At 41.3% G+C, this 27,778-nt stretch overlaps 1 protein-coding gene across 1 annotated transcript in view; it reads right to left on the bottom strand.

Moving 5' to 3' along the window:
* Window positions 1-27,778, bottom strand: part of Pax3 (paired box 3) — a 93,361-nt gene that overhangs the window by 30,051 nt on the left and 35,532 nt on the right. Inside the window, exon 5 of the mRNA XM_040753248.1 lies at window positions 893-1,098. Coding sequence (XP_040609182.1) covers window positions 893-1,098 — 206 coding nt within the window. The remainder of the gene's footprint in view (window positions 1-892; window positions 1,099-27,778) is intronic.

The following is a 27,778-nucleotide window of genomic DNA, read 5'->3' as shown; positions in this document are numbered from 1 at the left end:
GGCTAGATTCCTACAACAATTAGCAATCAAGATAATGTGCCACAGACATACCCATAGACCAATCTGATAGAGGCAATTCCTCAATTGGACATATCCCTCTTCCTAGATGTGCCAAGTTGATGTCCAAAATCAGATATCACAATGATCTGAAAATAATATAATTGCTTCCAAACTGTATAATCTGTAAATGGAAGGACTACCCTACGCACTTCTGCACATTTTCCTAATGGAAAGGCGACTGACGAAGCATGAGAGATCCGGTGGTTTCTGTGCTAGCAGGCAGCAATGCTAGCTTAGGTAATTATTTAACTAGCTGACATTGCTGCTTCCTTATCAATAGATTGGGGATAGTAACTATGTCAACCAATGGTTTTAGCGATGATTTATGAGTTAATCCACGTGAAATGCAAGACTTAAAATAGTGCCTGGTGCAAAATAACCACTCAAAATATGTTTGCTGTTAATCTGGGATCACCCTCAACAGTCACATAGTTTCTGGGTACACAATCAGGATACTACAAGGATGAGTGCACAGGAATGACATGAACTTCTGTGTGCCAAAAATGTAACCTTGTAGCAATAACTGAAGCCTGCAGATATGCGTTCACTCTAAGCACTGATGCTAGTGTTTTGTTGTTGTTGTTGTTTTGTTTTTTATCTCAAACACTTTTCAGGTGTGTTGTGTTGTATCTCTCTATATAAGCCCAGCACTCAAGAGGCTGAGGCAGGAGGTTTAAGAGTCCACACCATCCTGGGCTACTTAGTGAGAACCCATCACCAAACAACAGAAATGTTTCCCAAGAGGAGACTCCTGCACACACGCGGTAGGGGGTTGGGGAGGGTGGGTCACCCCCTAGATCTGAGGAAGTCTCTGACATCTGGGCATCCGTACCTGCACACGGGCCTCTGTAAGCTTCGCCCTCTGGGCCAGCTCCTCCCTGGTGTAAATGTCTGGGTAGTGGGTTCTCTCGAAAGCACGTTCCAGTTCCTCTAGCTGCTCGGCAGTGAAGGTGGTCCTACTCCTGCGCTGCTTCCTCTTGAGGGGTAAATCAGGTTCAGAGTCAATGTCGGAGCCTTCGTCCGACTGAGGCGCTGAGGCTAAAAACACAGCAGGGGAAACAAAACATGGTAAAATTAAATCAAAAAGCAAGTCTCCTCAGCCGCAGCGACTGCAAGTCTGAAGTACTTTCCTTACTGTCACCTCAGGGACACCAAGCCCCTCCACATAACACTATAGGTCTATTAAATGATATGTAGGACCCTCCCGTACTCTGTCTCCATGCAGAAACCCCTCCTGGGTATCTGTTATTCTGAGCTCAACAAGGATTTGTCTTGTTCTGTTTCCACAGCCCTCGCTTAACATCTGTCTATGTAATAGATGAAACATGGTCTCCCTACGTAGCCCAGGCTGGCCTTGAACTTAAAATCTTGCCTCATTCTATCCAAGGACTGGGATTTCAGATGTGTGCCACCATATCCAGCTTTTAATTTGTTTTCTGATAAATTCTTACTAATGGTGGAGGAGAACAAATGAGAGATTAACAACATGTTTGTCTGGAAAATGCCATAATGGGAGCTGAAGAGTTGGCTCAGTGGTTAAGAGCCCAGTCTGCTCTTCCAGAGGACCTGGGTTTAATTCCCAGCATCCACAAGGCAACTCACAACTGTCTGTAACTCCAAGATCTAACACCCTCACACAGACATACATGCAGGTAAAACACCAATGCACACAAAATAAAAATAAGAATATTTAAAAAGAAAAAGAAAAATGCCATAATGAAACCCATTATTTTGTATGCTAGCTTTAAATTTTAATTTTAAAATAATACACTATTAGCCTTTATGTTCGAAAAGTTGTTATTAGAAACACTTTAAAATTGATTTGGTATCTAAAAATAATGAGTAATAGCAAACTATTGCAGGATTCCCATATACTATAGGCTTCAATGATCCTATATATAAAAAATATCAGTAACTCTCATTGCCAGACACTGGGAAACGCTTTAAAGAGAATTTCTGTTTGTTAATGGTAATCTAAAAAATTAATCCAAAAGGGAGACGCTGCCTGGTGAAGCAACCCTATAGAGAATTTCAAAGCCTGAGTCTCTGCTGAGGCAGGGTAGCAGTCTGGATTAGCTGCCTGACTTCAGGAGCCCAGGGCAAAAAGGGAAGGGTAGGCCCTTGTTCAAAAGTTATTCCAAATTTCAGGAGAGCATTAACCAGTGCTTAGAGCCTTCTCAGGACCCTGCACGACTGCACAGGACCAAAGACCCTGAAGCTGACCCTACTGTGACTCTTTTCCAAGCAACCTATGTGTTTTTTATATTAGTGGGGGTGGGGTAAAGATTTACAATTTAATATGCAGGTGACTAGAAAAAGAAGTGGGGACCAGAGAGTGAAACAGAAATGGAATGAACAATCCACTTCTCCCATAAAAGCAAGATCTGAATTCTGAAAGGAAGAAGCTACAAGAAGGGCTTGAAAAGTGTGGGACACCAGTGGTGCCATTTCTAGGCCATCAGTTGATGGGGAAAGAGACAGTACAGGATTCTCCTTGTATCCACTAAAAGTGTTAGTGCCTCCATAGCAAATTATCCATTCCCATAACCGAGCACCGGTTAATCTCTGGAGAGAAGCTTCTGTGATCCAAAGACATGCAAGACTAGGACACTGAGCAGGAGAGCTGCCCTTACCAGACAGTGGACAAGGGACAGAGTCTGAGACACAGTGGCTTTGCTCCTGAGCACATTCAAATATCCCCCAAAGAGCTGGGGGCCTTCGGAGAAGGGATTGAGATGTGCTGTAGCAACGGGCACACCAGCGGAAAACCTGCAGCTTCTTCATGTCATCATCAAGGTTGGGGTGCCGAGATGGTCCAGTGGCTAAAGGCACTTGCCACACAAGCCTGACAGCCTGAGTTTGATCTCCAAGACCCACGTCAACATGAAAGGAGAAAAGTGATTCTACAAAGTTGTCCTCTGACCTCCACATACGCACGTGACATGTAAGTATGCAAATACACACATACACAGATGCATGCATGCACACACAACCATATATACAAACAACGAAGATAATTTTTATAAACATCAAAGTAATTTATTTGCAACTCAGGCTGGTAGGATCAGACAATAAGAAAATATCATGTGTTCTACACTTCTAATTTTGTTAGTGTTGTTGCTTTGACATAGGGTTCAACTACTCCGCCAAAGCTAGCTTCAAATGCAATGTGTAGTCCAAGCTGGCATCCAATTCATAATATTCCTGCCTCAGCTTCCAGACAGTTGGAATTATAAGTATATACTATCATTCCAAGTTACTGATCTTAGCTCTTTTTATTTTTATTTATTCATTTATTTTGGTTTTTTGAGACAGGGTTTCTCTGTATTGTTTTGGAGGCTGTCCTGGAACTCACTCTGTAGACCAGGCTGGCCTAGAACTCACACAGTTACACCTGCCTCAGCCTCCCGAGTGCAGGGATTAAAGGCATGCGCCACCAACTCCCGGCCTCTTTTTATTTTTTTATAATTTTATGTATTTGGAGTTGGGGAAAAGAGAGTTAGAGCAACAGCACACATAAGGAAGTCAGAGGCCAACTTTTGGGAGTCAGTTTTCTCCATCCACCATGTGGGTCCTGAAGATCAAACTCAAGTTGTCAGACCTTGGAGCCCTCCGCCTGTCCCCAGTGCTTCTAATTTCTTATGATCAATCCTAATTCTATCCAACAGAATTTTAGCACAAATTATAAACTTCCCAGGAGGTGAAGTAAATCCCTTGGTGTAGTTATAAGTTTTCTATTATTTTAATAATTCTATATTTGATGCACACCTAAAGATTTGAAATAAAGAAGCAGCAAATTAGCCACCCAATATGAAAATCTAAGAAGATGCACCTGTAAACAAAAGCACTTCACATAAAAACAAAACATACATACACAGTGCATTTAGTGTGTGTTATGTCATGTGTATGTTTTTTCAACTTACCCTCACCTAATTTAATATAAGATTGTTTCATTTGAGATAGATCCTATTTTAGGCATTAACTTTAAAAACTGACTTCCTTTAACTGTGATAATGTTTTAAAGCAACATGAAAAATAAAACAGTCATGTGTTACCCCAATAAAAACCTATGTGAACATCTACTTGATAAAAGTGAGACAAACAGCAAAGCAATGATTTGTACCCAGTTTTAGAACAGTGTTTCTCGGGAGTATGGACCAGGAGAATCACTCAGAGGTCTCCGAGAAACACAGGTTGGCATTTTGGGATTCAGTAGTTGGAACTAAGCCCTTTGAATATCTGACCCAATCTCAGGTCATAGCAATCGAAGAACAACTTCTAGCAAATACTCCATATTATCTCTTTACCTCTCAAAATTTCCAAGTATATAAAATACTTCCTGTCACATGTTATTCGCAGTCATCATGTTTTCATATGTATGTTTAAATTGTAAATACTACACTCCTGGAGAAACAAATCGCCTATTCCTCAAGGAGACAATTCATTTTCACGGACCATTTTCCTTTCCCATTCCAGATTTCTGTTGCCCTGATTTCTCTTTCTGTGGGTAAAAGGGTCAACAAGAGATAAAAGTCTTTCCAGAAGCTTCCTCTGCCTGTGAGAACCCTAAACCCTCACCATCACACTCTACTATGATCCCATTAGGAAAAAGGTATGTGGAAATTTTCGTGTTTTCCTCGGGGACTCTCTGGGGTTATCAAATTCCCCCAAGTAAATATGATGTGCTATGCACTGTCAGGTCAATTAATCAAAATCATCTCTGGTTTCTGAAGAAAAAGAGTGGTTGTATTTATAAGTAACAGCAAGAATTAATCCTGAGGGTCAAGACCACCATGCTGTACCTAACGATCAATATCCCCAGCAAATAAACTCTGTGTAGTCAAGGCCTTCTCCCTAACTTGCTCATGCTGAGGACTTGGCACACAGTAGGTGCTTGATAATTGCAAGTTGAAATAATGAAAGTGCATGACAAATTTTCAATTTTTTTTTCCTAATACTGATTTCTCTGCTAATCTACTTCTCTAAGATGGAGAGTCTGCTGCTCTCTGTTTGCCCGTTTGGGTGGGTCTATAAGTTCTTAAAAAATACTTTCAAAGTTTTTCTAAGCATTTGTATACTTGTATGTGTCTTGGGAATAATTATTAATTTTTTTCAAAAGAAGATTGGGAGATGTGTGTCTGTATCTGTGAGGGTCTGCATGTGTGTCTGTGTCTGTGTGTGTGTTCAGGAATCACCTCAAGGAAGCAAATAAAAGACTCAGAATTTTTTTAATTCAACAGGAAAATCTTTCTACCACAAATAAAATTCTCTAATGAACTAGCAAATGGCTACTTTTGCTTCTGAACACTAAGAAACGGTGGAAAGTTCTAGATAGCATTCCAGGAGACTGAGAGAAAAACAATCCCTGATTTCTCTACTGGAAAATTATTTGAACCAACTGATAATTTTTAGCAATACAAAGCCACAATTTTACAAGTTAATTGTAACTTCTCCCCATCTGTAAACCCAGAAGGATGTGGGCTTTAAAATATGTGTAGTCAGCAATCCAAGGTTAATTGACCAGCTAGGAAAATCTAGCTTTCTAAGATGGAACACTACTATTTCTTCTATCACTCAATAGAAATGAAACTTAATATTTGTACAGAATCTAACTCCCAGTAATTGAGTGAATTTGGATCATTCATTTTTCACCAAGAGCAAATCTCAACTTTAAGTCCCAATTTTTCAGCACACAGAGACCATTTCCTTGTAACTCATGTATTAACCATATTCTGTGTTACTCAAGCTAGTAGAATGAACTGTATAAGGTGTCCTTCATGCAATATGGAAAGGAAAACAAGCCTTTTTAATGCAGCTTTATAGAAATTATAGGGTTTTCCTGAATATTCTATGTGTGTCTGTATGTGTGTGTCTATTTGTGTGTGCCTGTGTCTGTGTCTGTGTCCATGTGTGTGTCTGTGTGTGTGATGTTTGTCTGTGTATGTGCATGTGTGTAGTGTGTGTGGGTGTCTGCATGTGTGATATATATACACATACAGAGAGAGAGAGACTTGGGGACTAGACAGGTAAACATCTCAGCAAAACCTTCCTATGCTCTACAAATTAGATTCTATATAATCTCACTGATATCTTCACATGCAAATTTTGCTCTATGACTCATTAAAGAGATTGTTTTCAGTGTTCAAATTTCAGAATAGCTCTCATTTAAAAAATACACATCAGTGTGCATTGCACAGTCAAAAATGAAAATGCTATGGTTTTGACCTTTAACACAACTCACAGATTTTTTTAATCCCCACCCTGATGTCATCTATGAATTTTTTCCCTCTGTTTTCAATATCCCTCCCCAATCCATCCTCTGACTTTCACATCGGTTCGCTTAGATGTCTCAGCCTTGAGTACAGCAAATGAAACTGAGGACCCCAGGATTACTCAGTTCACACAGCTAAAGATTTGACCCAGGCCTGTGTGACTTTAGAAGACACACTTTGCTCTGTGTCTTGTCAGTTGGTGTGTACCAAATAAGCACGCGCGCGCGCACACACACACACACACACACACACACACACACACACACACACACACACACGTCCTTTTGAAGAGGCACAGCAGAAAAGAACCAAAATAGCAACTCGGGTGTCAATCATTTAGCTAATGGCCACTTTTGTTACCATTTCTCTGGTTTTCAAACTCCCTGAAACAAACCAAAGTTTACAGGAAAGGTATGACTGCACTGATCTTCCTGGTGGAATGCCATTCAGTGGAACTTTACTGAGTTCTTTCAAAGGTCAAGGTCTAGTTTTTTAAAAACAATAAAATTCTTAAGAAGCAAGCCCATTTTGCCAAGATACTGAATAGATGTAAGATGAAAACAGTTTAACCTTGCAGTCTCCGTTAAGAGCCATCACAAACCCCTTCCTGGGCCTAACTCCAGGGCCAGGTTAGAAGCCAGCACTGGCCACAACCAGTTGAAGGGATTATTCGTTTTATATCTTTATTACAGTCTTCAGGGAGGTTTATTATTATTATTATCATTATTATTATTATTATTATGAACTTGGTGAAAGGCTATCAAGAGCTGTACAGTCCTTCAAAAGAAAAGTGAAAGAATAAAGAATTTGAAATCTATAGGGGCAGCTATAGTCAGCAAAACAAACAAATAAAAAACCAGGACTTTTGGAAAGCATAACCTTCCCTGGGCAACTGGCTGTTTCAACTTAGCATTTTTAGAAATCCACTGTCTTTGTCTACCTCCAGCTAATTTTATGCTTTCAGAGGAGAATTTTCAGTTATCCCGTTGATTTCACATGAACTCTTAAGGTTGAACTTGGGCAAATGAGTGTCATTACTAAAAAAGAATGGAAGAATGAGACAACCATCACACCCCACAGGAAGACAAATTCTTCCTGCAGAAACAAATCAAACCAGGAAGAGAAGGCGAAAGTATTACCACCAGTGGCCTAACCATGAAGTTTAATTAAAGACGGAATTAGAGAATTAGAGAGTGTGTCTTTGTCCCTTAACCCCTAGTGACCTCTTCAGTAGCCTCGGGAAATATTTCACCCTAGTTAACACTATTATACATGAAATCTTGCCTCAATTTTATAGGGATTTAGTCACGTGGAATTCCCTAATTATTGGTTTCCAGACAAATATAATTCAGAGATGGGAGACAGGAAAAAAAGATGCAGAAACAAAGTAATTCACAGGCATGCATTTGGCACACTGTCATTCTTCCCAGCAAGCCCTTTTATTTGAATAATTAAAGACTCAAAACATGACAGCCATTTAAACTCTAGGTTTGCCCTAGATATAATACAATGGGATTTACAGACAAGGGAGAAGGTGGGGATATTTCTGGGGGCCCAGCTTTCTAGTCATCCTTTATGTCCCTAAGATGGCCCCAGACCAGACCCCCGCATTCTTCTTTCAGGATGAAACTTGTCCCTTTTTTAGTCCACTGATAAAGGACAAGATAAAAACAAGAATCCTTCCTGAACTATTTCACACTGTGTCTGAAGGCGACTATGGTGTATTCTGCAGTCTTTAGCAGACTGGCTCCAACTTTGCTAACAGCCCCTTGGCTGACTGCAGAGTCTCCGGTGCTTTGAGTTTTGCGGCTCCGTGGGCCAGCAAGCGGTTTTCAGATCTGCAGTAGCCCCTGTACACTGAGAGAGACGTGAATGACCTCTCCTGTGTTTCCTCGGGTGAAAGTCAGGAACGAAGCAAGACTGATACTCCCTCACGGACCCAGAGTAAATGACAAATGACATTTTCCCTTTGTGATCTTTGAGATTTTTGTTGACTTATTTGGAGGCTTTTGTTGGATCCCAAGAAATGGCCTGTGGCTGAGTCCTATTCTAGCGATTTCCACGCTCCATCTGTGGAATCCATCAACGGGGCATTTACCCTCATTCAGGGTTCTGACACCTGCCTGGCAGGGTGCAGGAGACACAAAGAAAACCGGAGTGGATGAGAAAGAAGAGGTTGGGTGTTTTTCTTTCTCTTTTTTTTTTCCTAGAGAGGGAGGAGGGGGAGTTTGAAATGGATGCACAGTAGGGGTTAATCCAAGCCAGTTCAGAGACTTGGGCAGGCACCTGCAGGCATCTCTTCCACATTAATTCACAAGCTACAAAGTAAACCAGGACGTTGTTTTTAAACTGTACATATGTCAAGAAAATAAAAGAAGCATACCTCTGACAGGAGCAAACCAAAGATTTACCACAAAACCCAAAGAAGAACTAAGACCGGTATGTGATTTAACAAGCTACCAAGCAAAAAATCATTCTTTAGAGAATTCTTATCCTATTCTGAGACTCAAATAACTGATTTTCCAAAGTTTCTCTTAGCTTATATTAATTACACATAACAGGTCAAATATATTTCTACACATTAATAGAATGTATTTTGATTATTTTCACTCCCCATTAACCTCTCGACTCCTCCCCATACTTCTTTCCAGCCAGTCCATCTTTATGAGTGACTGCAGTTTTCTCAGCTGATAGACAAAGAGAGATGATTTAATGATCCAATCGATAGTTTGGATACGGGGATTAATGGTTGTTGTTTTGTTTTTAATATCATCTATTACTTCCATCCCAAATACCATAACAAAAGGATTCTTGGCAAGTTTGCATTTGGGGAGTGGGTGGATTTGAGCTGTTTCTGACAAGGCTGTGCAGGGCTTTCTCGAGGAAAGATACTTTCAAGAACACTTAAATCTAATTAAGACCCTGCATTTCCTTACTTACCCAGGTCCTGCCTGGTCCCTCGTCTTTCAGTATACAGAAATGTTCCTGGATTCCCCTTCCCCTCAGACCCAAGCACTTCCCTTCGAAGCTGTCGCCTCACAGCATGAGGTCATTAGAAGGAAAATAAGCTCCTGCCAGGTTGGGGCTAATCAAAATAACACAAATAGACCCTGACACTCAACAACTCCCTCAGTGCCCGCTGCCCTGGGAGGAAAGTACAGATTGGTTATGAATATGCCTCGATGAGCATGGGTCCAGGAAGGCCTCTTCTCCCCTCACAGGGAGAGATTTCAAATGCACAACATGAGCCCTTGGGTGTTTACTTAAGATAAGGGCTAGCAAATAGACTAGCAGGAAGGCCACGTGCCTCAGAGGCTCTGAGCTGCTCAACTCCAAACACACCTGCATCCTAAGGTTTCCTGACCTGATTTTCATTTGAGGTGCCTGAGACACCTTTCTCTAGGTGGCAGTCTCCACCATCAGTTAACGCCTGCCCATTAGACACTCAAGTGGCTTTCTGTCACAACGCTGCCGGATAGAAAGGTTTATGTCCCCCTCAATTTGTTCATGCATCTGTGGGGCTCTGCTACGAGCTATTTTTAATCATTGAAAATGCCCTTAAAGTGACATTTTGCTGAGGGGAGCGACAACTAGTCAACCTGTACCTGTGTAAGTACTTCCTTTCAAGAGTTCAAAGCAAGGGAAAATTCTTTATTGGTTTAGGAGACACTGACACTGACCCAAATTAACCCAATGACTTCTGAGATCCTTTGTCTCGAGGGACGTGGAGTGTGTGTGTGTGTGTGTGTGTGTGTGTGTGTGTGTGTAAATTTCTTTAACAACATTATCGAACTACCTCCACACACACCCACAAATGACTTCTATATGCTTTAAATACACACACACACACACACACACACACAGCTTTTAAAACTCTATGGTAACTGCCACTACAGCCTTTCGAAGAGAAAAAAAAAAAAAAAGAGACTAAATCCCTCCAAGAAAATGTGTTGCTATTCAATTAGGAAAACTGATTAGTTAACCAATTAATCGGCTAACAGCTTTCCAAGAATAGTCTCCCACGATAAGAACTTTCCCCTCAAGAGCTTAAAAGTCAGTCATAATTAAACCTGAGAGCTGGGGCAGCACCAGGCATGCAGGCTCCCAGAGCACAGCTAGCCTGTTCTAGCTAAGAAAGGTAATTTGCACACTGACGGGGAACAGGAAAACGGTACTTCTGAAAGGCAAAGGGCCAAGTGACTTCTGTTTACAATTGCCAAGAAAGAGGCCATTATTGGCCATATGGGCCACAATTGCCCTCTTATCACAGGCTGGCCATCGTGTCCTTTGGGAGCTGTTAATGAACTGGGTAATTGAGCTGCTGACATGTGTTACCAAAACAAAACAATAGGAAGAAGAGACAAATGAACATTTTATTTGCCAATCAGAGTGGGTTCAGCTTTTCACTGAGCTGCAGCTAAGTGACTGGATGGATGCGTAAAACAGTGCATTGAAAGCCGGCAGATGCAGGCTCGAGAATAGTTAACTGACAGCTTACGGCCCATCTGTGCTTAACATTTTGTTAAAGAAATTACTTGATTTGCTAAAGAGATGACTCGTACAGCTGCCCCGAGTGCTGCGTTGTAAGAGATAAATCATTAGCTAAACTGTTTCATGCTTAAAATGACAATGCTGATCAACAATTATGTCGGGACATTTTGTCAGCACAGCTTGGTGCAGCTATGGCTGACGAAAATGTGACAACCCGTACATATTCAACCGAATTTATTCGGGAAAGGGGGAGGCACACTACAAATCATTGGAACGGCGGGCATTTTTATCTCTCACGGATAAATACGAATTTCTAAGGTGCCACAAATGAAGCACTAAACTCCCTGATGTTAAACACACAGCCACGCTCCATTCAGTTGCAGCATATCTGGAATCCATTGAAACCTTTAAAAAAAAAACTGTGGATATTAGAAATGTTCTCATCTCGGACTGATAACCAGTAACTTCACTGATGATAGAAGGAGAAAACAATCACTTCTAGATGCATGAGTTTTCCAAACGCACTTTCTTTATATATATATATATATATATATATATTTCTCCACCATAGGAAAAGAAAATCCATGTCGCAAAGGACCCGTTTCAAAGGGGGATTTAGCTTTTGTTTTTGTTACTGCGGCCGAATTGAAACCATATTTTTTTCGGTCCAAGTGTGGTTCATTCCTTGTCATGTAGGACAATTTACCTCCAAAGCCATAGATCACACTGTAAAGTGGTTAACCAGAGGCAGAGCATGGGTCTCAAAAACTTTTTGTGACTGTTTCTTCACCAAGATGGGCAAACTGGCTCCTCGATATCTGGTCCTAGCCTGCCATGCTCACAGCCAGATCCTCTGTGCAAACTTTCCTTTATCTTTGTCATCCCCAAGATACAGATGAGAAAAGATGAGGTCGAGGGTGAGAAACTTGGATACCCTAATGTGAGGCCTGCTTGGCTTTGTCATTTGAGTCAGGAAGGAGCTACAGAAAAGGAATGGGGCCAAAGTCTTTTTTTTTTCCCTTCCTGGTAGTGAACCCTAGAAATCAGTTGTGAAAACATGAACAGGAAAGGTGAGGGGTAAGTTCAGCAGGGGTTGGTGTGTGTGTGTGTGTGTGTGTGTGTGTGTGTGTAAATTGTGTTAAACACAGTTGCTAAGCAAGAACTCTTGACTATGAAAATTAAACCTAAGTTATGTTTACAGAACTTTAAATAAGACACAGTGTGTTCAATAAGGCCAAGGGCAAACTGACAAAGACAAAAGCAAGCCGGGCCTTCGTTCCTATTTTCCACTGTCAAATGCTTTTGCTGTTTGTGTGCATAAATTGCTTTAAAGCTATCAAATAAACAAAGGCTCCATATATAGACTAGGTAACAAGTTACACAGAGACCCATTCAGGGGGTAGAAAACAAAAGAATGCTTTTGCCAGCCCTTATTAAGACAAGACTACCCAAAGGCACACAAAACCCCACAGCCTGATCCACACGTAAGCTTGGCCAGGATTAGCATGACACAAGATGTTTGAAAACTAGAAGAAAGACAGACTTAAGGAGAAAGTTAAATACTACTCTAGAGCTTTGTGCGCCAGAGAGCTGTGCAAAGTAAGAAGATAATAAGTAAGTGAACTAAACTGTAACACGTAGCTTTCACAAAACTGCAGAAGCCTCCTAAGAAGCCCCGAGGCCATCCCCTTCTGCCGAGCAAACAGGGTCACCCCCAAATCACACATCACTCAACAAACATTTATTGGATGTTTACGATGTGGCTGATATCCTTAGTACCAGGGATGTGACTATGAATAATTTATGGAATCTAAACTCAAAAAGTGAAATACCTTTCCTAGCATCCTTCCCCAGGGCCAAAGAAAGAGTAGAGAGAAGAGAAAGCGGAGCCATGCCCTGGGGCAACAGAGATGAAACAGTCCTCTCAAGGCTGAAAAACTTAGATACACTGTTTATTAAATAACAGAGCTTTAGATTTTGTGAGCCTAAGATCCTTAATACAGAGATCAAAATAATATGCCCTTGCTGTAACTGACACATCCCATATGGCATTTTAAGATTGACTCTTGGCTTTTCGTTTTCTCTTGGGTTCTGTAAAGAAGAAAGGGCAGTAGGCACAGGAAGCTTGTTTTGAAAATCTGAATCTTATCTGGGTCAATTATTGCGTGTTTGAAAATAGCAAGATGCAATAACCGAACATAAATGAAAAAGGAAACTTTTTCTTTTTCCTGGAGAAAACAGCGAAGTTTGGCTTAATCCTCTGTGGCAGAGGAATTAATAACAACATCCAGGTCATCATCCGAAATAATGCCTGGGTTCTGCACTGTAAGGGAAACACTTCCATAGGTGCAGAGAGGGAGGGATAACCCATCGGAAGTAAAGAGATGCAGTGGTCCCCTCCTGTGTCTCAGGAAAGTGTCCTAGTCCAGTAAGGATATGGGTTTCCAGACTGGTGTCATAGCCCACCAAAGGGCTCTTCAGAAGACTAGGCAAGCCAGTCAGACTACAAAATGGGTAAAGCGAAGGACTTTGTAAACAGTTCAAAGTAGGAATGGCTGCCTTGAAATGTTGTCTTCCCTTTGTCTCCAAACAACAGTCAAGGCTCCGAATAAGGGATTCTCCATGCTGTAGTGGCAACCTTAACTACTCAGGGCAAAGCCAGGGTAGTTCAAATACCCACTGAGCCTCCTCTGGTATAACACGGAGGTAGCTTCTTAGCTCTCTGAACTAGTTTTCTTATCAGTAAGATAGAGTTTAGAGTACCAGTTTCAAAGGCTGGCTATCAGGGATGGAGAGTTTGTGAAAACACAAACAAAAAATGCACAGAGACAAGTTTCCTACATGGTGAATCCTCAGCCAGTCCCCTCACTCCCTTCTTGGCATCCTCACCCCTTTCTGATGCCCTCCCTTACTCCCTCCAGGGGAGGGTGAACAGCATGAAGAAAGACCTTTCCTAGATCCCAAGACAGAAAAATGAGAGCAGAACTTTGACAGCTTGTGAGGGGTTCCCAAGATTGTGAAATAAACACAATCTTATCTGTGCTTGTTTGAGACCAAGTTTTCATCTGATGTCTATGGAAACAGCAATAGGGGCAAAATGAAGCACTCTTTTGAACTGTTCAGTCTAGTGACATTTCCCCTTCTGAAGACCCAGCCTTCGTCAACCAAACCGTGCGGCCACCAAAGCCAGCTCGCCTCATTCATACATACAAAATGGAAGCCAAGCTTTGTCAAATCCACTTGACATGGGGTAGACACCTGCACTTCAGGCTTCAATATTAATGAAGCTAGGAAGAGGAGTAAATCCCAGTGCCCAGATACTCCAGGACAAGAAGCCTAAACTCAACAAAAAGAAAGCAAGCAGCCTAAAACAAACTGGGCATAATTCCTTTTATGGTGGCATGTGTTTGGGTCTTTACAGGGAGGAGCTTTAGGTTTTGGTGGTGGCTGTGTTATTGGGCAGGTCGCTGTTATGTTTAGTTTTGAGTGTGCTTTTTTTTTTTAGTTTTGCTTGAGACAAGTTTTCATCTTATGTCTAGTGAAACAGCAATAGGGGCAAAATGAAGCAGTTTTGATCGATTTCTATCTGATCGTCTGACTAGCCACCACAGCCACTGTGAATAGGTCAGGTACCCAGCTCCAGAAAGTGGAGTGGAGTCAAGACTCTGTAAGTAGCAAAATTTTTATGAGTGACACTGGCAAGTTCATTTCCATCTCTGTTGCCTTTTTAGGAAACATCTTGTAGAACCAGCAGGAAATGAAAAGCAAAACACAGAAGCAGGAAGTAAGAAAGGGAGAGAGGGAAGGAGGGAGAGAGAGAGAGGGAAAAAGAGGAGGAGGGAGGGAGGGAGGGAGGGAAGAAGAGAATAGGGAGAGAAAGTAGAAGAGGGGCAGAGAGGTGGGGAAAAAAGAGTAAATTTTTCTTTCTAGTAAACAATAAATAAGTAAGTAAATAAATAAGTGGTTTCGGAGTCAGGAGACTGACCACAGCCATCTTTTTTTCCTCCATCTTTTCTAAGAACAACTTTTTGGGTTAGCATAGCATGTTCCAAAGAACTAGGATCTCTATGAGAGACTGATATATCTTGGTCCCAAAATGGTGCTACCCATCCCTCTCACCAATAGCCTCTAGTGACTTGACTACAGTCACCCAGGGACATATCAGGATAGAAGCCAGCATCCAAAGACACTGTTGTGTGGTGCCCTTTACATTCTAGTCTTATGATTCACCTTCCAGTCATATCATACTTCACTGCCAGTAAGAGTCTCACACCTTTAAATAATCCCAGCACTTGGGTGGCAGAGACAGGCCCGTCTCTGTGATTTTGAGGCCAGCCTGACTACAGAGCAAGTTCCAGGACAGCCAGGGCTACACAGACAAACTCCTGGGAGGGGGAGTGGAGGGAGGACTACAACAACAAAGAAACCAAAGAGCATCTCAAGCAAAATTATCAATTATGTTGTTTCACTGTTCCTGTTTCCGGGCTCTTAACAAAAAGCATTACAGAAGACAATCCAGGTAGTGTCTGAAAATCAGAAACAGCAGTGGCAGCATCTAAAACAACCAATATTGATTTTAAACTAGACGATTAAATTATGTAGATGGATGTGTGGGTGGAGGGATAACAGAGCCATCTTTACATGGGGTCAGACTAAACTACTACGTTTCATCCTCCTCCTCTGTTTTGTGTATATTATTAATAACATAAGTTTTTTTTAAAAAACTTTCTTGCTAAGGGGCAAGTTATGAAACAAACACAATTCTTCCAACCAAAGAATTTGCCTTTGTTATTTTAGTAATAACCAAAGAAGTGTCCGGTGGCTGTTAATATTGAAATTTTAAGCTGAGTTTTGGGGTCTGAGGCACTGTTTTCATATACGCCCATCACCTCCAGCTGCAGCCAATGTACCAGTGGACTATGTCCTCATCCCCGTATGAGGGCTATAATAAATACGTTTATATAATGAGGCATGGAGTCCATCCAAGCGAGCACTGAATCCCTTCTTACTTGCCTCTCCTTCTGCCCTCCCTAGGCACAGGCCACAACTTTAAGAACATTTGCCAAAGGCCTGAGTCATCAGAGGTGGCTGTCAATAATGGCCATCCTTCCCCACCCCCCATTGCTAGCAGGCTGCAATTAAGTGGGAGGAGTGCTCTTGAGGTGCTTTCTTCTTCAGTAGAGAAGGAGCCAGAACAGGAAGAGTGTGAGCGCCTGTGTGTGAGCCTGTGCCCACTGACTGGGGAGGAACAGCCAACTGAGGTGAAGGAAGACAACAGCCCTGATAATTAGCAACATAATTAACCGGCAGGAGGAAAACCCCGGCCAGCCACTATTTAAAACTGCTTTCCCCAGCTTTCTCAGGACACTCCTGTTTTATCCTGAAAGTTGCCTGTCTTAGAACTTTAAAAATCACTTCAAGGGGTGTCAAGACCTCTCCCGAAAGTATAAACAAAACCACAACATGGAGTTTTGGTGGGTGGAAAGATCCCTCTCTCCTGGCTCGTCAGTGGCAAAGTCTCCCACCCAGGCCTTCTGATTCTAATATCTAGCTGTTTCCAGCTTGCCTCAAGGTCAAATCAGTGTTTTTCTTAGACCTGTTGGTGAATTGACTTCTATTTTCCAATCTGCGGTGGTAACTAACTCCTCCCACCAAAGAACCCCACCCCCACCCCACATATACCACAAAACTTAAGGAAATACACTGAAGTACATTACATTGCACTGGGCCCCAAACTACCAGCGTTTCAATCATTTTAAGAACTAACCTTTATATGTGGCTATTGTTTCTGACATCTAAAGCTTCACTCACCTTTAGATCTTCATAGAGCTTTGTGAGCTAGAAGTTCTCATCCTGGTTTTTAAAATGAATTAGACACTTGATGTACTTTAAAAAAAAAAGGCTTGCCCAAAGTCTCCACAAGTCAGCTAGATGTCAGAGTTACAAAAACAATCTTCACTCAAAACTCTACCAGAAATGATTTTGGATCCATTTATTACTTTGTATCAACCAGTTTTTTTTTTCCATTCAAGTCCCATCTATGGTCAAATAATAATCATTAATAACCAATTTTATAAGGACTAAAATCGATATATGCGCATAGAAGCTTTAAAACATAGAGTACTTGTATTACCACAAAATTAAACATGTAGAAAAAACTTTGATATGGTTTTAATTTATCAGCGGACTAGAACAAACACATTTCCAGAAGCTCATGCGTGATTGTCCCAAAGACCAAAGCTTGATCACATCTTGTGGCTCATAATCTGTTTCACTGTTTCCCTAGTGCAGGGTTTCTTTCTTCCTATCTTTACACAATGCCATATGTAGCCCTGAAAGTCTAGGTCCAGCTTACCTGAACCAACTATTTAAGGACCACCCCTTATCCTCCCCTCCCCCCTGCCTCCTCTCCTCTTCCCTCTTTCCATGCTCCCTGTCTCCCTTCCTGGCACTGCCAAGAACATTAGTACTCCCCAAGTGTCTGCCAACTTTCCTTCCTTATTGAACTGTGACTAAAACTTACATGTCAACTCTTGATGCCACCGGGTTCATTTCTCTGATGGGCCACTTCCTTGAATTTGTACAGGGTTGGCTGTGTGTCCCAGGGGTACTAGATTCATTTTCAAGAGTCAATCAGTCAGGGGCCAGCAAAGCAATTCAGAGGCTTAGAGACCAATCAAAAGAAGGCAAAGAGTACTGCTTTCCTAAAAGCAGGTTTGAAGGGAACTTGGCTCCTTGCTTACCAGTTGAATAGTTTTGCAAATGAGGTCATTCTGAGAAAAATGGCTATACAGAACCGAGTTTCCTGTTGTTGTTTTTTAAATAATTTATTTCATTTTTATTTTATGTGTATTGATGTGAAGGTGTTAGAGCCCTTGGAACTGGAGTTACAGACACTTGTGAGCTGGCTTGTGGGAGCTGGAAAACAAACCTGGGTCCTCTGGAAGAGCAGCCAGTGCTCTTAACCGCTGAGCCATCTCTCCAGCCCGCTGGCTGTTTTGACGTACAGTGCCAGTGAATTCCCGGAAGAGAGACTGGCTGATGGCATCATGTGGCATCAGAAAAGATGATAAGTCACTCAAGTACATTCTACTCCAATCTCTCCAGGGTTCCAGTTCATTTTAGAGGCAGCCCAGGTTATAAATCAAGACGCTCTTCTCAGTTTCAGTAGTTAGCTGAGGGGGGAAATGTAAGTGTGTCTCCTCCTAAACTCTAATATTCACAAAAGATACGTCCCCACCACCACCACAACCAGGTGGCTATTAGTGATAATAGTATGCACTGGGAGAACAAATCAACAAACATCATTTACTACTAAAGAGGAGTTGCATGAACCTTCCTACAGGACAGAAAATACAAACACGAGGCGCTAAATGTGGTGAATGCCTGTAATCTCAGCATTTGGGAAGCAGAAACCGATTCAATATCTTTTTAGGCTACCTAGCAAGTTTGAGGCCAGCCTGGGCTATGAGATCTTTTTTTTTTTTTAAATCACTGGAGTGAGTGAGATGTAACTTACTTGAGACACTTGCCTCTCTGTGTCTCAGACTTGTTACTTTCTTTTTACAGAGGAAGAAACCAACTGAAGCACTTCTCCCCCAACCTAGCAACTCTTCCCTGGAGTAAATTGTTCCTTGTCTCATTCTCATCTTCAGTGTGGGATTTTAAGGATGGTTTTTGCTTCAACCTCTAATATACTACATATCTGTCAACAAAGATATATGTCTTCTTCTATTTCAAAAGAGATTAAGAAAGCTCCAATCTAGTATCAGAAAGGGATCCATATTTTGTGGGTAGCTAAAGTTTTTATGATTTGTGGATACCTTTTCAAGGAGGTGATAACTGGCATCTGGCTCAGCGTCACCATCTGAATGATCTAGCAGAACTCTGTCACTAAATAAAAGCAAAACAATGAAAAGAAAACAAAACTAGATTCCTTTGGCATACTGTCCAAAGGTCTATGACAATGTAGCACATTGTGAGAGGCCTTTGCATGGGTCCAGAAGGAACATTGGCCCAGGAAAACCCCTGACATTTCCTTTTTTTAAATGCATTTACTTATATGTCTGTGTACATTACAGGTGCCCAAATGGGCCAGAAGAGGGCATTGGATTTCCCAGGATGGCAGTTACCGGGTCGGTACTGGAAATCTAACCCTGGCCCTTTTGAAAAATGTCCAGTGCCCTTACCCACTGAGCCATCTCTCCCGCCTTGACATTTCTTCATAGTAATTCCACCTCTGGTGAAATCATATAGTTCCCCAAGTAAATCAAGTCCCTGTGCCATGAACATAGTATAAAATGTCCCTAAACAAAAAGAATGGCAGAAATGCTCTCCTGAACTCCACCGCCAAAGGACAGATACAGAAGTCAGGGTTATAACTGTCCTAGAGTCTTCCATATGAAAGGTTTCTTCTGCTGTTCTTCTAAAATCAAATTTTACATCTTAGCACATGAATAATGAAACCACATAAACTATGGATAATTCATAGAACTATTGAAATCTGGGAAGCTACATTGCCTTATATAGCCTTAGAAAAGAGTGTGGGAATTGGGAATAGTGTAAAGAACCCTTAGGTATAATGGTGCTTTCTTAGAATAACCCCCTTGGGACTGATTCCCCCAGGCAAACTTTCTCAGTGTTCCTTGGGCCTCTCTGGAAAATTTCCCACCTGGCTAAATCCTGCCTGTCCATTAGCCAAAACAGTTTTATTCATCAACCAATAAGAGAAACATACATTCACAGCATACAAAAGGACATCCCCCCACTATCTCCTCTTTTCTGTCTAAATAAAAAGGAAGGTTTTAACTTTAACATAGTAAAATTGTATATAACAAAACATTTATTAAGCAAGAATTATATTTATAATATTTACTGTATTAACATTGGGAAAAAATTCAAAGAAAATATTTTATCATCTATCCTATCTTTGTAAGTCTAAAGTTTTATATGTAACTTATCTTATTATCATAACTAAGGAAAACCATAATCATAACTATCTAGCTCAGAGGCTCAGAGCCATCAGGGACAACATAGTAATATAATATCTCTGAAGGAAAGGAGAAAGAGGGGAGATAGAGGGAGGGGAGGAATGTAGGGAGAGTGAGGTATAGCTAAAATGAGCCATGGAAAAGTTCTGGTTTGGTCTTTTTATTGCTGTTGCTGTTTTCTGTAATGAATTTGTGTTACTTTTGTAATAACAGAGTAAATTCAACATGCCAACGAGTACATATAATTCTTTTGTATCTAAAAGTGAAATGCTATCAACCCCCCAAACTTGAAAATAAATGAAGACTGGGGATATGCCTCACTCATAGAACAAGTACTCAGCATGCTTGCACAATGCCCTGGGTGCTAAAACAACTGTGATCACTAACACTGTGGAAAATTCTATGAATGACAACCCTTCACCACCATCTTGCATAAGAAATATTTACACCACATGAGCTTGGGAAGTTATTATGAAAAAATACCATCAGACATAGACCAGACATAATACCCTAGAAACTAACAAAGAGGAAACGGGGCAATTAGAAAATTACAAGACAGCACATTACTCTTGGTTAAATGGATGACTGATTCTAACACGGCGACTTTAGAGTTACACTTACTAAATGTGACCTTCTAGGTCTCCTTGACTTGCATCTGAAGATGTGGATTTATTCTTAGATTAGATGTCAGGCCCTACAATGCACAGATTGGCAGGAGCTGTGTCACCATGCATCTAAGCTGGCAGACAATCCATTTTCACATACCTTAGCAGTTCTAACTTGTTATCTGAATAAAATACATTGACCATAGAAATCCTGAGGTGCCTGGCCACCTTGAGAATGTTGCATTCCAGCCATCTATTCCAACCTTTCACTGTATGGCAGGAAGGAAGAAGGCAGGCAGGAAGAAGTCTATGGGTACCCATATGAGCTCCCAGGGGCTTTCTGAGATTGCTGTAGTATAAAGCCAGAGGTGACCAACAGAACTGACAACCATCACCTGGAACATGAATATGCTACCAGGAAACCAAATAGTACTTTTGAGTTAAACAAGTTAAAGTGTATAACACAGGTCAGACAATCATGAACCACTTCTTGTTATGACATATCACCCACCCAAGAATGGTTCTTACATATTTAAACTGTCAAGAGAAAATAACTCTAATCTATCAAACCTTAGTGTCTTTTTTAAAACCCACTGACAGACAGTCACACCTGTTCATGACCATGTGCTACAGCAGTACAGCTATATAGTTCTAAGAGGACAGAGACAAGAGTGCCCAAAAATATTCACTCTATAGGCCTTGATGAAAAACATTTGCCTAGTCTACAGGATGGCAATATTTTGAGTGCTTATTAAGCTCCATGAATCATGCCATATACCTTCACTACTTACCTTCACGTAATCTTCAAACCAACATTAGGATCATTCCTCATTTAGAAATGTAAACAATGAGACTCATATAGGTATACAGCTATCATATAATAGAAGTAAAAACTGATATCAAATCTCTCTTCCTAGGGATTTATGAATCCCAGAGTTATTCACACTCCCTGTCACTGCAGAAGCCCATCCTGCTACCATCATCTGACAGCAGGCAAGACATGGGCTCACATTCCCTCCTTCACATTCCCGAAACTTTCTCCAGTGGGTATAGAGATTTAAAAAGTCTCTGTCCTTGCTGCCACTGTGTTCTAGCATAAATGAAACTAGAGTCAGCTTGGATTTTTCTCCCATGAAGGGGTAAGTCTCTATGGTGTTACTCAATTTAATTAAGCCAGTACCAAACTTAATTCTAGAATGAATTATATCTGAGATTGGCACTATCACTCAGTTCACAAGGAGGATGAAAATGGGGTCCTTCAGCTCAACAATACATCTCTAGGTGGTGTGGGGTCTGTGGTGCTGTGATTTCTTCAACTTCATGCTAGCTTCTTTGCATCTGAACCTTGGATTATCTTGGAGTTCAAGGCCAAAAACTCACTGGCGTTTGCATAGACCACGAGCTACACCCCCCAGAAATACCAGGCTAAAGTTGTCACCTCCCTCCTTAATGTTATACCCTGGTGTTCCATATGGTACTTCCATCATTTCTAACCAAACAACAACTGTCGGGCCAGCAAATTTACCTCTTCAGTAAACAAAAAAGTTAGAGGACGCAAGCAAGGAGGAACTGTGACTCTATTCCCAGGATTCTATTCTCGACCCAGACAGTGAGCTGGGCAAGCTGCCTAAACTACATGGCTCCCAGATTCCCCAGCTCTGAGGAGTAATAACAACCCACTGGTAATCGTGAGAAATTGCTTTCCTGGGTTAGGAATAGCCTTTGAAAAATGCCAAGTACCACAGATGTAAAATAAAGTAAATTATAGAATTGAAGTATCAAGTATATATTCTGGGTTGACATTAGTAATTTAACCTTGTCGAACCCTATAGACATTTTAGGGTATGATTTAGCATCTGCAACTATGTGCTAACCAAGCTTCTACATATGTGAATGACCTAGATGAGACACAGTCCAAAATGTCAAGGAAACAAGCTCTCCGTGCTATACCCAGAGTCTAGGGAGCAGGACACAGAAACATATGTCAGACACAATGTAAAGCATACATTTTCAGTTCCAAAAGACTAGAGTGAGGAAGGGTTGAGCTGTTCCTTGACTCCATTGCACAACTTTTCTCTAAATTCAAATTCATCTGTTCACCAATTTTCTTCATTCCTATTTCATATCCAGTTCTGTGCAGAGCAATGACAAAAAAAAAACTGAGCTGAATATAGCCCATAGTATGGTCAATATCATTTTTTTTATTCCAGCAGTCAGTTTCTAGGAAATGGCAATTGCAAATAGTTTTCCACCCTAATAGTGAGTTTCAGATTTTTAACCAGACCTGTTCCATAGACAGCCAGATAGTACTTGGGTTTCTGATCCCATCTTGTATATGTAGATGTTATTTGCCTCAGAGGGCATGGGGACTTGCTGTTGCACTCATTTCTAACCTGATGCTTATGTGGGTTTTGTGGCGTGTGTTCGGACATGTTTCTCCTGCGATCAGCATCACCCAATGTTTTAGACATATAAAATCACCATGGCAGCTGGAACTCAGCATCTTTTGGGTGACCAGGAAGGCCTTTGGAAATCTAACTTTCCCACTCTGACTCCTCTTGGATCTTTCCCTAAAACTGACATCTCCACCATTTTTACTCATGATACAAGAGAACATTGTGGCTCGCTGGGGCTGCTAGAGGGTGAATTTGAGAGCTTTATTGATGTGCTACTTCTATGTAATATCTATTCATTTACTGGCCATTTATATTGTGTTGGAGTAAGTGTTGGCACACGTGGCACATATGTAGAGATCAGAAGGCAACTTGTGGGAGTTCGTTTTCACCTTCCACCGTGTGGATCGTGGGGACTGAACTCAGGTCATTGGGCCTGGAGGAAAGTGCCTTCATCCACTGAGTGATCTCCCTCCCTTCCTGACCCCTAGAAATAGTGTTTTTAAACAAGGACCACAGAGAAGAGTGTCTGCTGCTGCTAGGGCTTATCTAGCATCTACCATGATGATGCTCTGAGCATCTTATACACACACATATACTCACTCACAGTCTCTTGTACAACTTGTAGGTTCCTGCAGTTCTTGAGGCACTGGCCTATCTAAACTTTATAAAAAGCTGTATGTAGGGCCGAATTCTGCATCAGGGCTGGGAGGTGTCGGGTTAGTAGTCACAGGTCACAGGCCAACCAAGCGTGCTTGAGTTTTTAGTCCCTGATTGTCTGGCCATCATCAGCTTAAGCTGTCTTACAGGGGGCACCAGCATGCAGTTAGGAAACTTGTACTGTAATAACAGTAGCATGCCAAGCACATTACTTCCCTGCAGTTCTTAGTACTTAATTTTGGTAGGTGCGGTCCGTTCTCTTTGGCTTGTACCAGATCCTGTCCTTGTCACATTCCAAGGAGGTACACAGGCTGGCTATGAGATCCTCCAAAGGGGTTTCAGGGTTTGCTAAGAGGGCTTTCTGTGTTCACAGAAATGCATTACTCAGCTCAGCGCGGCTCTGTGACTGGCTCACTGGCCACTCTGTCATCCCTGGATGCTGAGCAGGACGGCCTCCAAAGTCTAGCTAGAGGCCGTCCTTCCTTCAACCCCCAGGCTCACACTGAGAAGGCCTGGCCCTTCCTGATCCTCCCCACTCCCTCTCCACTCCCACAGAGACAATCCCTCAGGCACAAAGACCCCCTAACCTCCTCCACAGTCCTTCATCCCAAGAGACTCTTTGATTTTTCTACTGCAAGGAATTAACTTTTCTTTACTGGTAGCCTGAAAGTCTCATTTTCTCATGAATATAAAATTAAATACTGTTTAACATCAATTTTAAAATTCTCAATGTTTTTTGAATTTCCATCTTCTAAAAGAAAAAAAAATCTTCAAACGGAAATGAATGTGCTATATCGAATGCTTTGCTTCCCCATACAGCTTGTTTTAAAAAAAACTAACCTGACTTTGAGGCAAAAAGCAGTCATTGAAGAAATGGTTTCCTGCTTTGAAATTTCACGGGCTATCCCCTAAATCTCTTCTACCCCTCAAATGACACATATGGCCACCCCACATGACTCTAAATGTTGGCTGTCCTGCATCATGCAAATGCAGCCTGAAGTTGTAAAATAATTTAGTTTACTAAAAAAAGATTGGAAGAGTAAATACAAAAGGTACAATGGGGACTATTCCTACAGGCATGCTATAGTACAAGTTCTTTTATGGTAAGAAAACACGGTAAGGTGGAGTATGACTTCCTTTTTAGGATACTTTTAAACTGCCTGTACTCTGCTTGAATGTCTGTAAGTGACCAGCTCACTCTGGGCACACAAGAAACTCTTGAAACTTGGCATTGAAGTTGCCATGGCAACTCACCGAGTAATCTGTTTGTCCTTTGCTTTTAGTTCTTAGAGCTGGACACAAATGGCTGATATATTTTAATGTGTTAAAATAACTGTTTTCCTTGGCCAGGTATGGTAGCCCACACCTTTAATCCCAGCACTCAGGAGGCAGAGGCAGGTGGATCTCTCTGAGTCTGAAGCCAGCCTAGTATAGTACAGAGTGAGTTCCAAGACAGCCAGGACTACACAGAGAGATCCTGTCTCAAAACACTGAAAAATTATTTAAAATAATAATAATTAGAGCCGGGCGTTGGTGGCGCACGCCTTTAATTCCAGCACTCGGGAGGCAGAGGCAGGCGGATCTCTGTGAGTTCGAGGCCAGCCTGGTCTATAGAGCGAGTTCCAGGACAGCCTCCAAAGCCACAGAGAAACCCTGTCTCGAAAAACCAAAATAAATAAATAAATAAATATTATTATTATTATTATTATTTTGCTTCCTTAACAATGACTAAAAAATCTAGACCTCAGCAGTTCACAGCATGTTTTGAGGGGACAAAGCCAAGAAAAAAGAAAGGATTGCCAAAAGGATGAAGAATATTCTAGAAATAAACCTTCCATCCTAAACCTGACTTGATTTCTGTACAGTTCTTGTCAAGTACAGTTCTAGCCGAAATAAAATCCACGTTAGTATTAATTCATAACACACCACTCACTTTTGGTTTGGGGGAATTTTTTTTAAAAGAGGGAACTATCGTGTTGGAAAGAACAATATACCAGTATATTTTTTCCCTTTTTACTGCAACCTTAGAAGGGGTAGTCATGCTTGCAAATCTGAATAATTTCATCTGTAAAATAGAAATGCTATTTACTTCAGCCTTGTGGTGAGGGTTAAATTATATAATGCATGTGAAATTTTATTTTTATTGCCTCTTATTAGATTATTATACATGAGACCATTTTTGTTTTTATTATTAAATAATATTTAACAAACCTCATAAGGTAGTGTTTCTATCTGAATATTATTAAATAATATTTAATAAGCCTGATAGGGGAATTTGGGTTTTTCTAACCTGAATACTTGGCTGCAAATTTATTTCAATACAGAGCTCATATTCAGGGCTTGAATGGTCCCACCCCACCCCCTTCCATACATACACACTCCTTTCCATTGACCTAGAGATAAACTTTGACCTGGGCGTTTGATAATCGCACTTTTTCTGAAGGAGCCTTGTTCCTTTGAAGAACAGCTTGACCCCGGAATCAGGAAACTGACATGCTTCAGTGTATGCCTACTCTCCTTCCTTGGCTAGCCAGCAAGCTTTACCCTCTGGACTTGGTTCCTCAATCTTGAGTATTGTCTGCAGAGAGACAATATTTGGGACAGATGAAGAATTTCTTTAATATGAGTTTTACCGGGCACTGAGAACATCTTTCTAAATCTGTGGATCTGAAACTCAGTTTTGTTGTTTTTAAATATCGCCTTTCTTGTAATGTTGAGATACACACACACGCACACACACACACACGCACACACACGCACACACACACACGCACGCACACACACACGCACACACACACGCACACACACACACGCACACACACACACACACACACACACTCTAGAGTTAAATCACATCTGAGATTGATTGTGTGATCCTGACTTAACAATAGCTATAAAAATCTCAAACTGAGAATTCCTGAGGATTGAGATCTGTGGATCTTGCTTGGGCTTTTAATCAGTCGTATGTTAAGTTTTCCACACAAAATGCATTCTGTATGTTACCTCATTTACAGCAGTTCAGATCTGACTTCCAAGAATGTCTTCTTGTAACAGAAGAAGCCCATTCTAACTAGTTAGAAACAAATACACACACACACACACACACACACACACAGCAAGCACACAAGTACCTGGGAGCAATGAACTTGTCCAACACAGCATCATTGTTTGAATAAGCCCACTCCCCACTTCCTGATACATTCTGGGATGGAAAGCCCTAGCTCCTGGACTCGTGTTTCATCAGCGGCAGGGATCACACTGTTTCTGCCTGTTTCGTATCCAGATCAAAAGGTAAAACCAAGAGTCTGTGCAAAGCAAATAAGCCCTTTGCAGGTAATATGTGATCTAGTACAGTGTTAGGCCAATCAACCGCTGTTACGAACATCAAAATAAAATGCTTATACCTGCTGCTCCAAACAGAGAAGTTAAATAGAGAAAGGAGAAAAATTGCAAGTGGTCATATCTTTTGGAACATTTCAAACTCAGCACTGAGTCTATAGATGTCAGCAATTTTATCTTTTTTTCTTGCTTTCTTTTATCTTACGGGGAGGGGGTAAAAATTAAAAATTTCCAGAGTTTTTTGCCTTAGCATGAGAAGGGCAGAGGTTGAAATCTACCCTTTCTCTTTCCTTGTGAAGAGTCACTCTGTCTCAGAGGGAAGTGCAAGATGGTCTCCTGCACTCTGTCCCTGCCAGCCCCCTTCCTAACGTCTCTCATCCTCAGGGACAGCAGCGCCCCTTTGCACCCCATCATCAGGTCTATACTAGAAGAACTACCCCAAGTTTCCAGAGAACAAAACACGCCGGCTTGCAGCAGAGTGTGAATTTTTTTTGCATGTTCTCAATAAAGAAACCAAATAAGCTGAGCGTGACGGCCATATCTTTAATCCCAGCAGCACTCAGGAGGCAGAGGCAGGCGAATCTCTGAGTTGGAGGCCAGCTTGGTCTACAGAATGTGTTCCAGGACAGCTAGGGCTATACAAAGAAACCCCCATTTCAAAAATAAAAACATGAATGAAATAAAGGAGGAGGGAAGCTTGGGGAAAGGACGGGAGGAGAGAAGAGAAAGGCAACAATCACTTCTCATCCGCACGCACCGTCATTTCAACACCCTAAGATCACAGCTGAGGGATGAAAAAATTATTTCTAGCAAAGCAATACTTAATCACAAAAATCATCTAGACTTTGTATAAATAATTAATAAGGGCTTAGGTTTTAGCCACATATATTCAGCATTGCATCTTTTCTAATGCAGAGCAGTTTCAGGCCAGAATTTTTATAACAAATCAAGTTTAGCCTTGTATGTTC

This window comes from Mesocricetus auratus, unplaced genomic scaffold (assembly GCF_017639785.1).
Source record: "Mesocricetus auratus isolate SY011 unplaced genomic scaffold, BCM_Maur_2.0 Super-Scaffold_100010, whole genome shotgun sequence".
Lineage (NCBI taxonomy): Eukaryota > Metazoa > Chordata > Mammalia > Rodentia > Cricetidae > Mesocricetus > Mesocricetus auratus.
The sequence above is the reverse complement of the archived record's forward strand: the minus strand, read 5'-3'. Positions and strand labels throughout refer to the sequence as shown.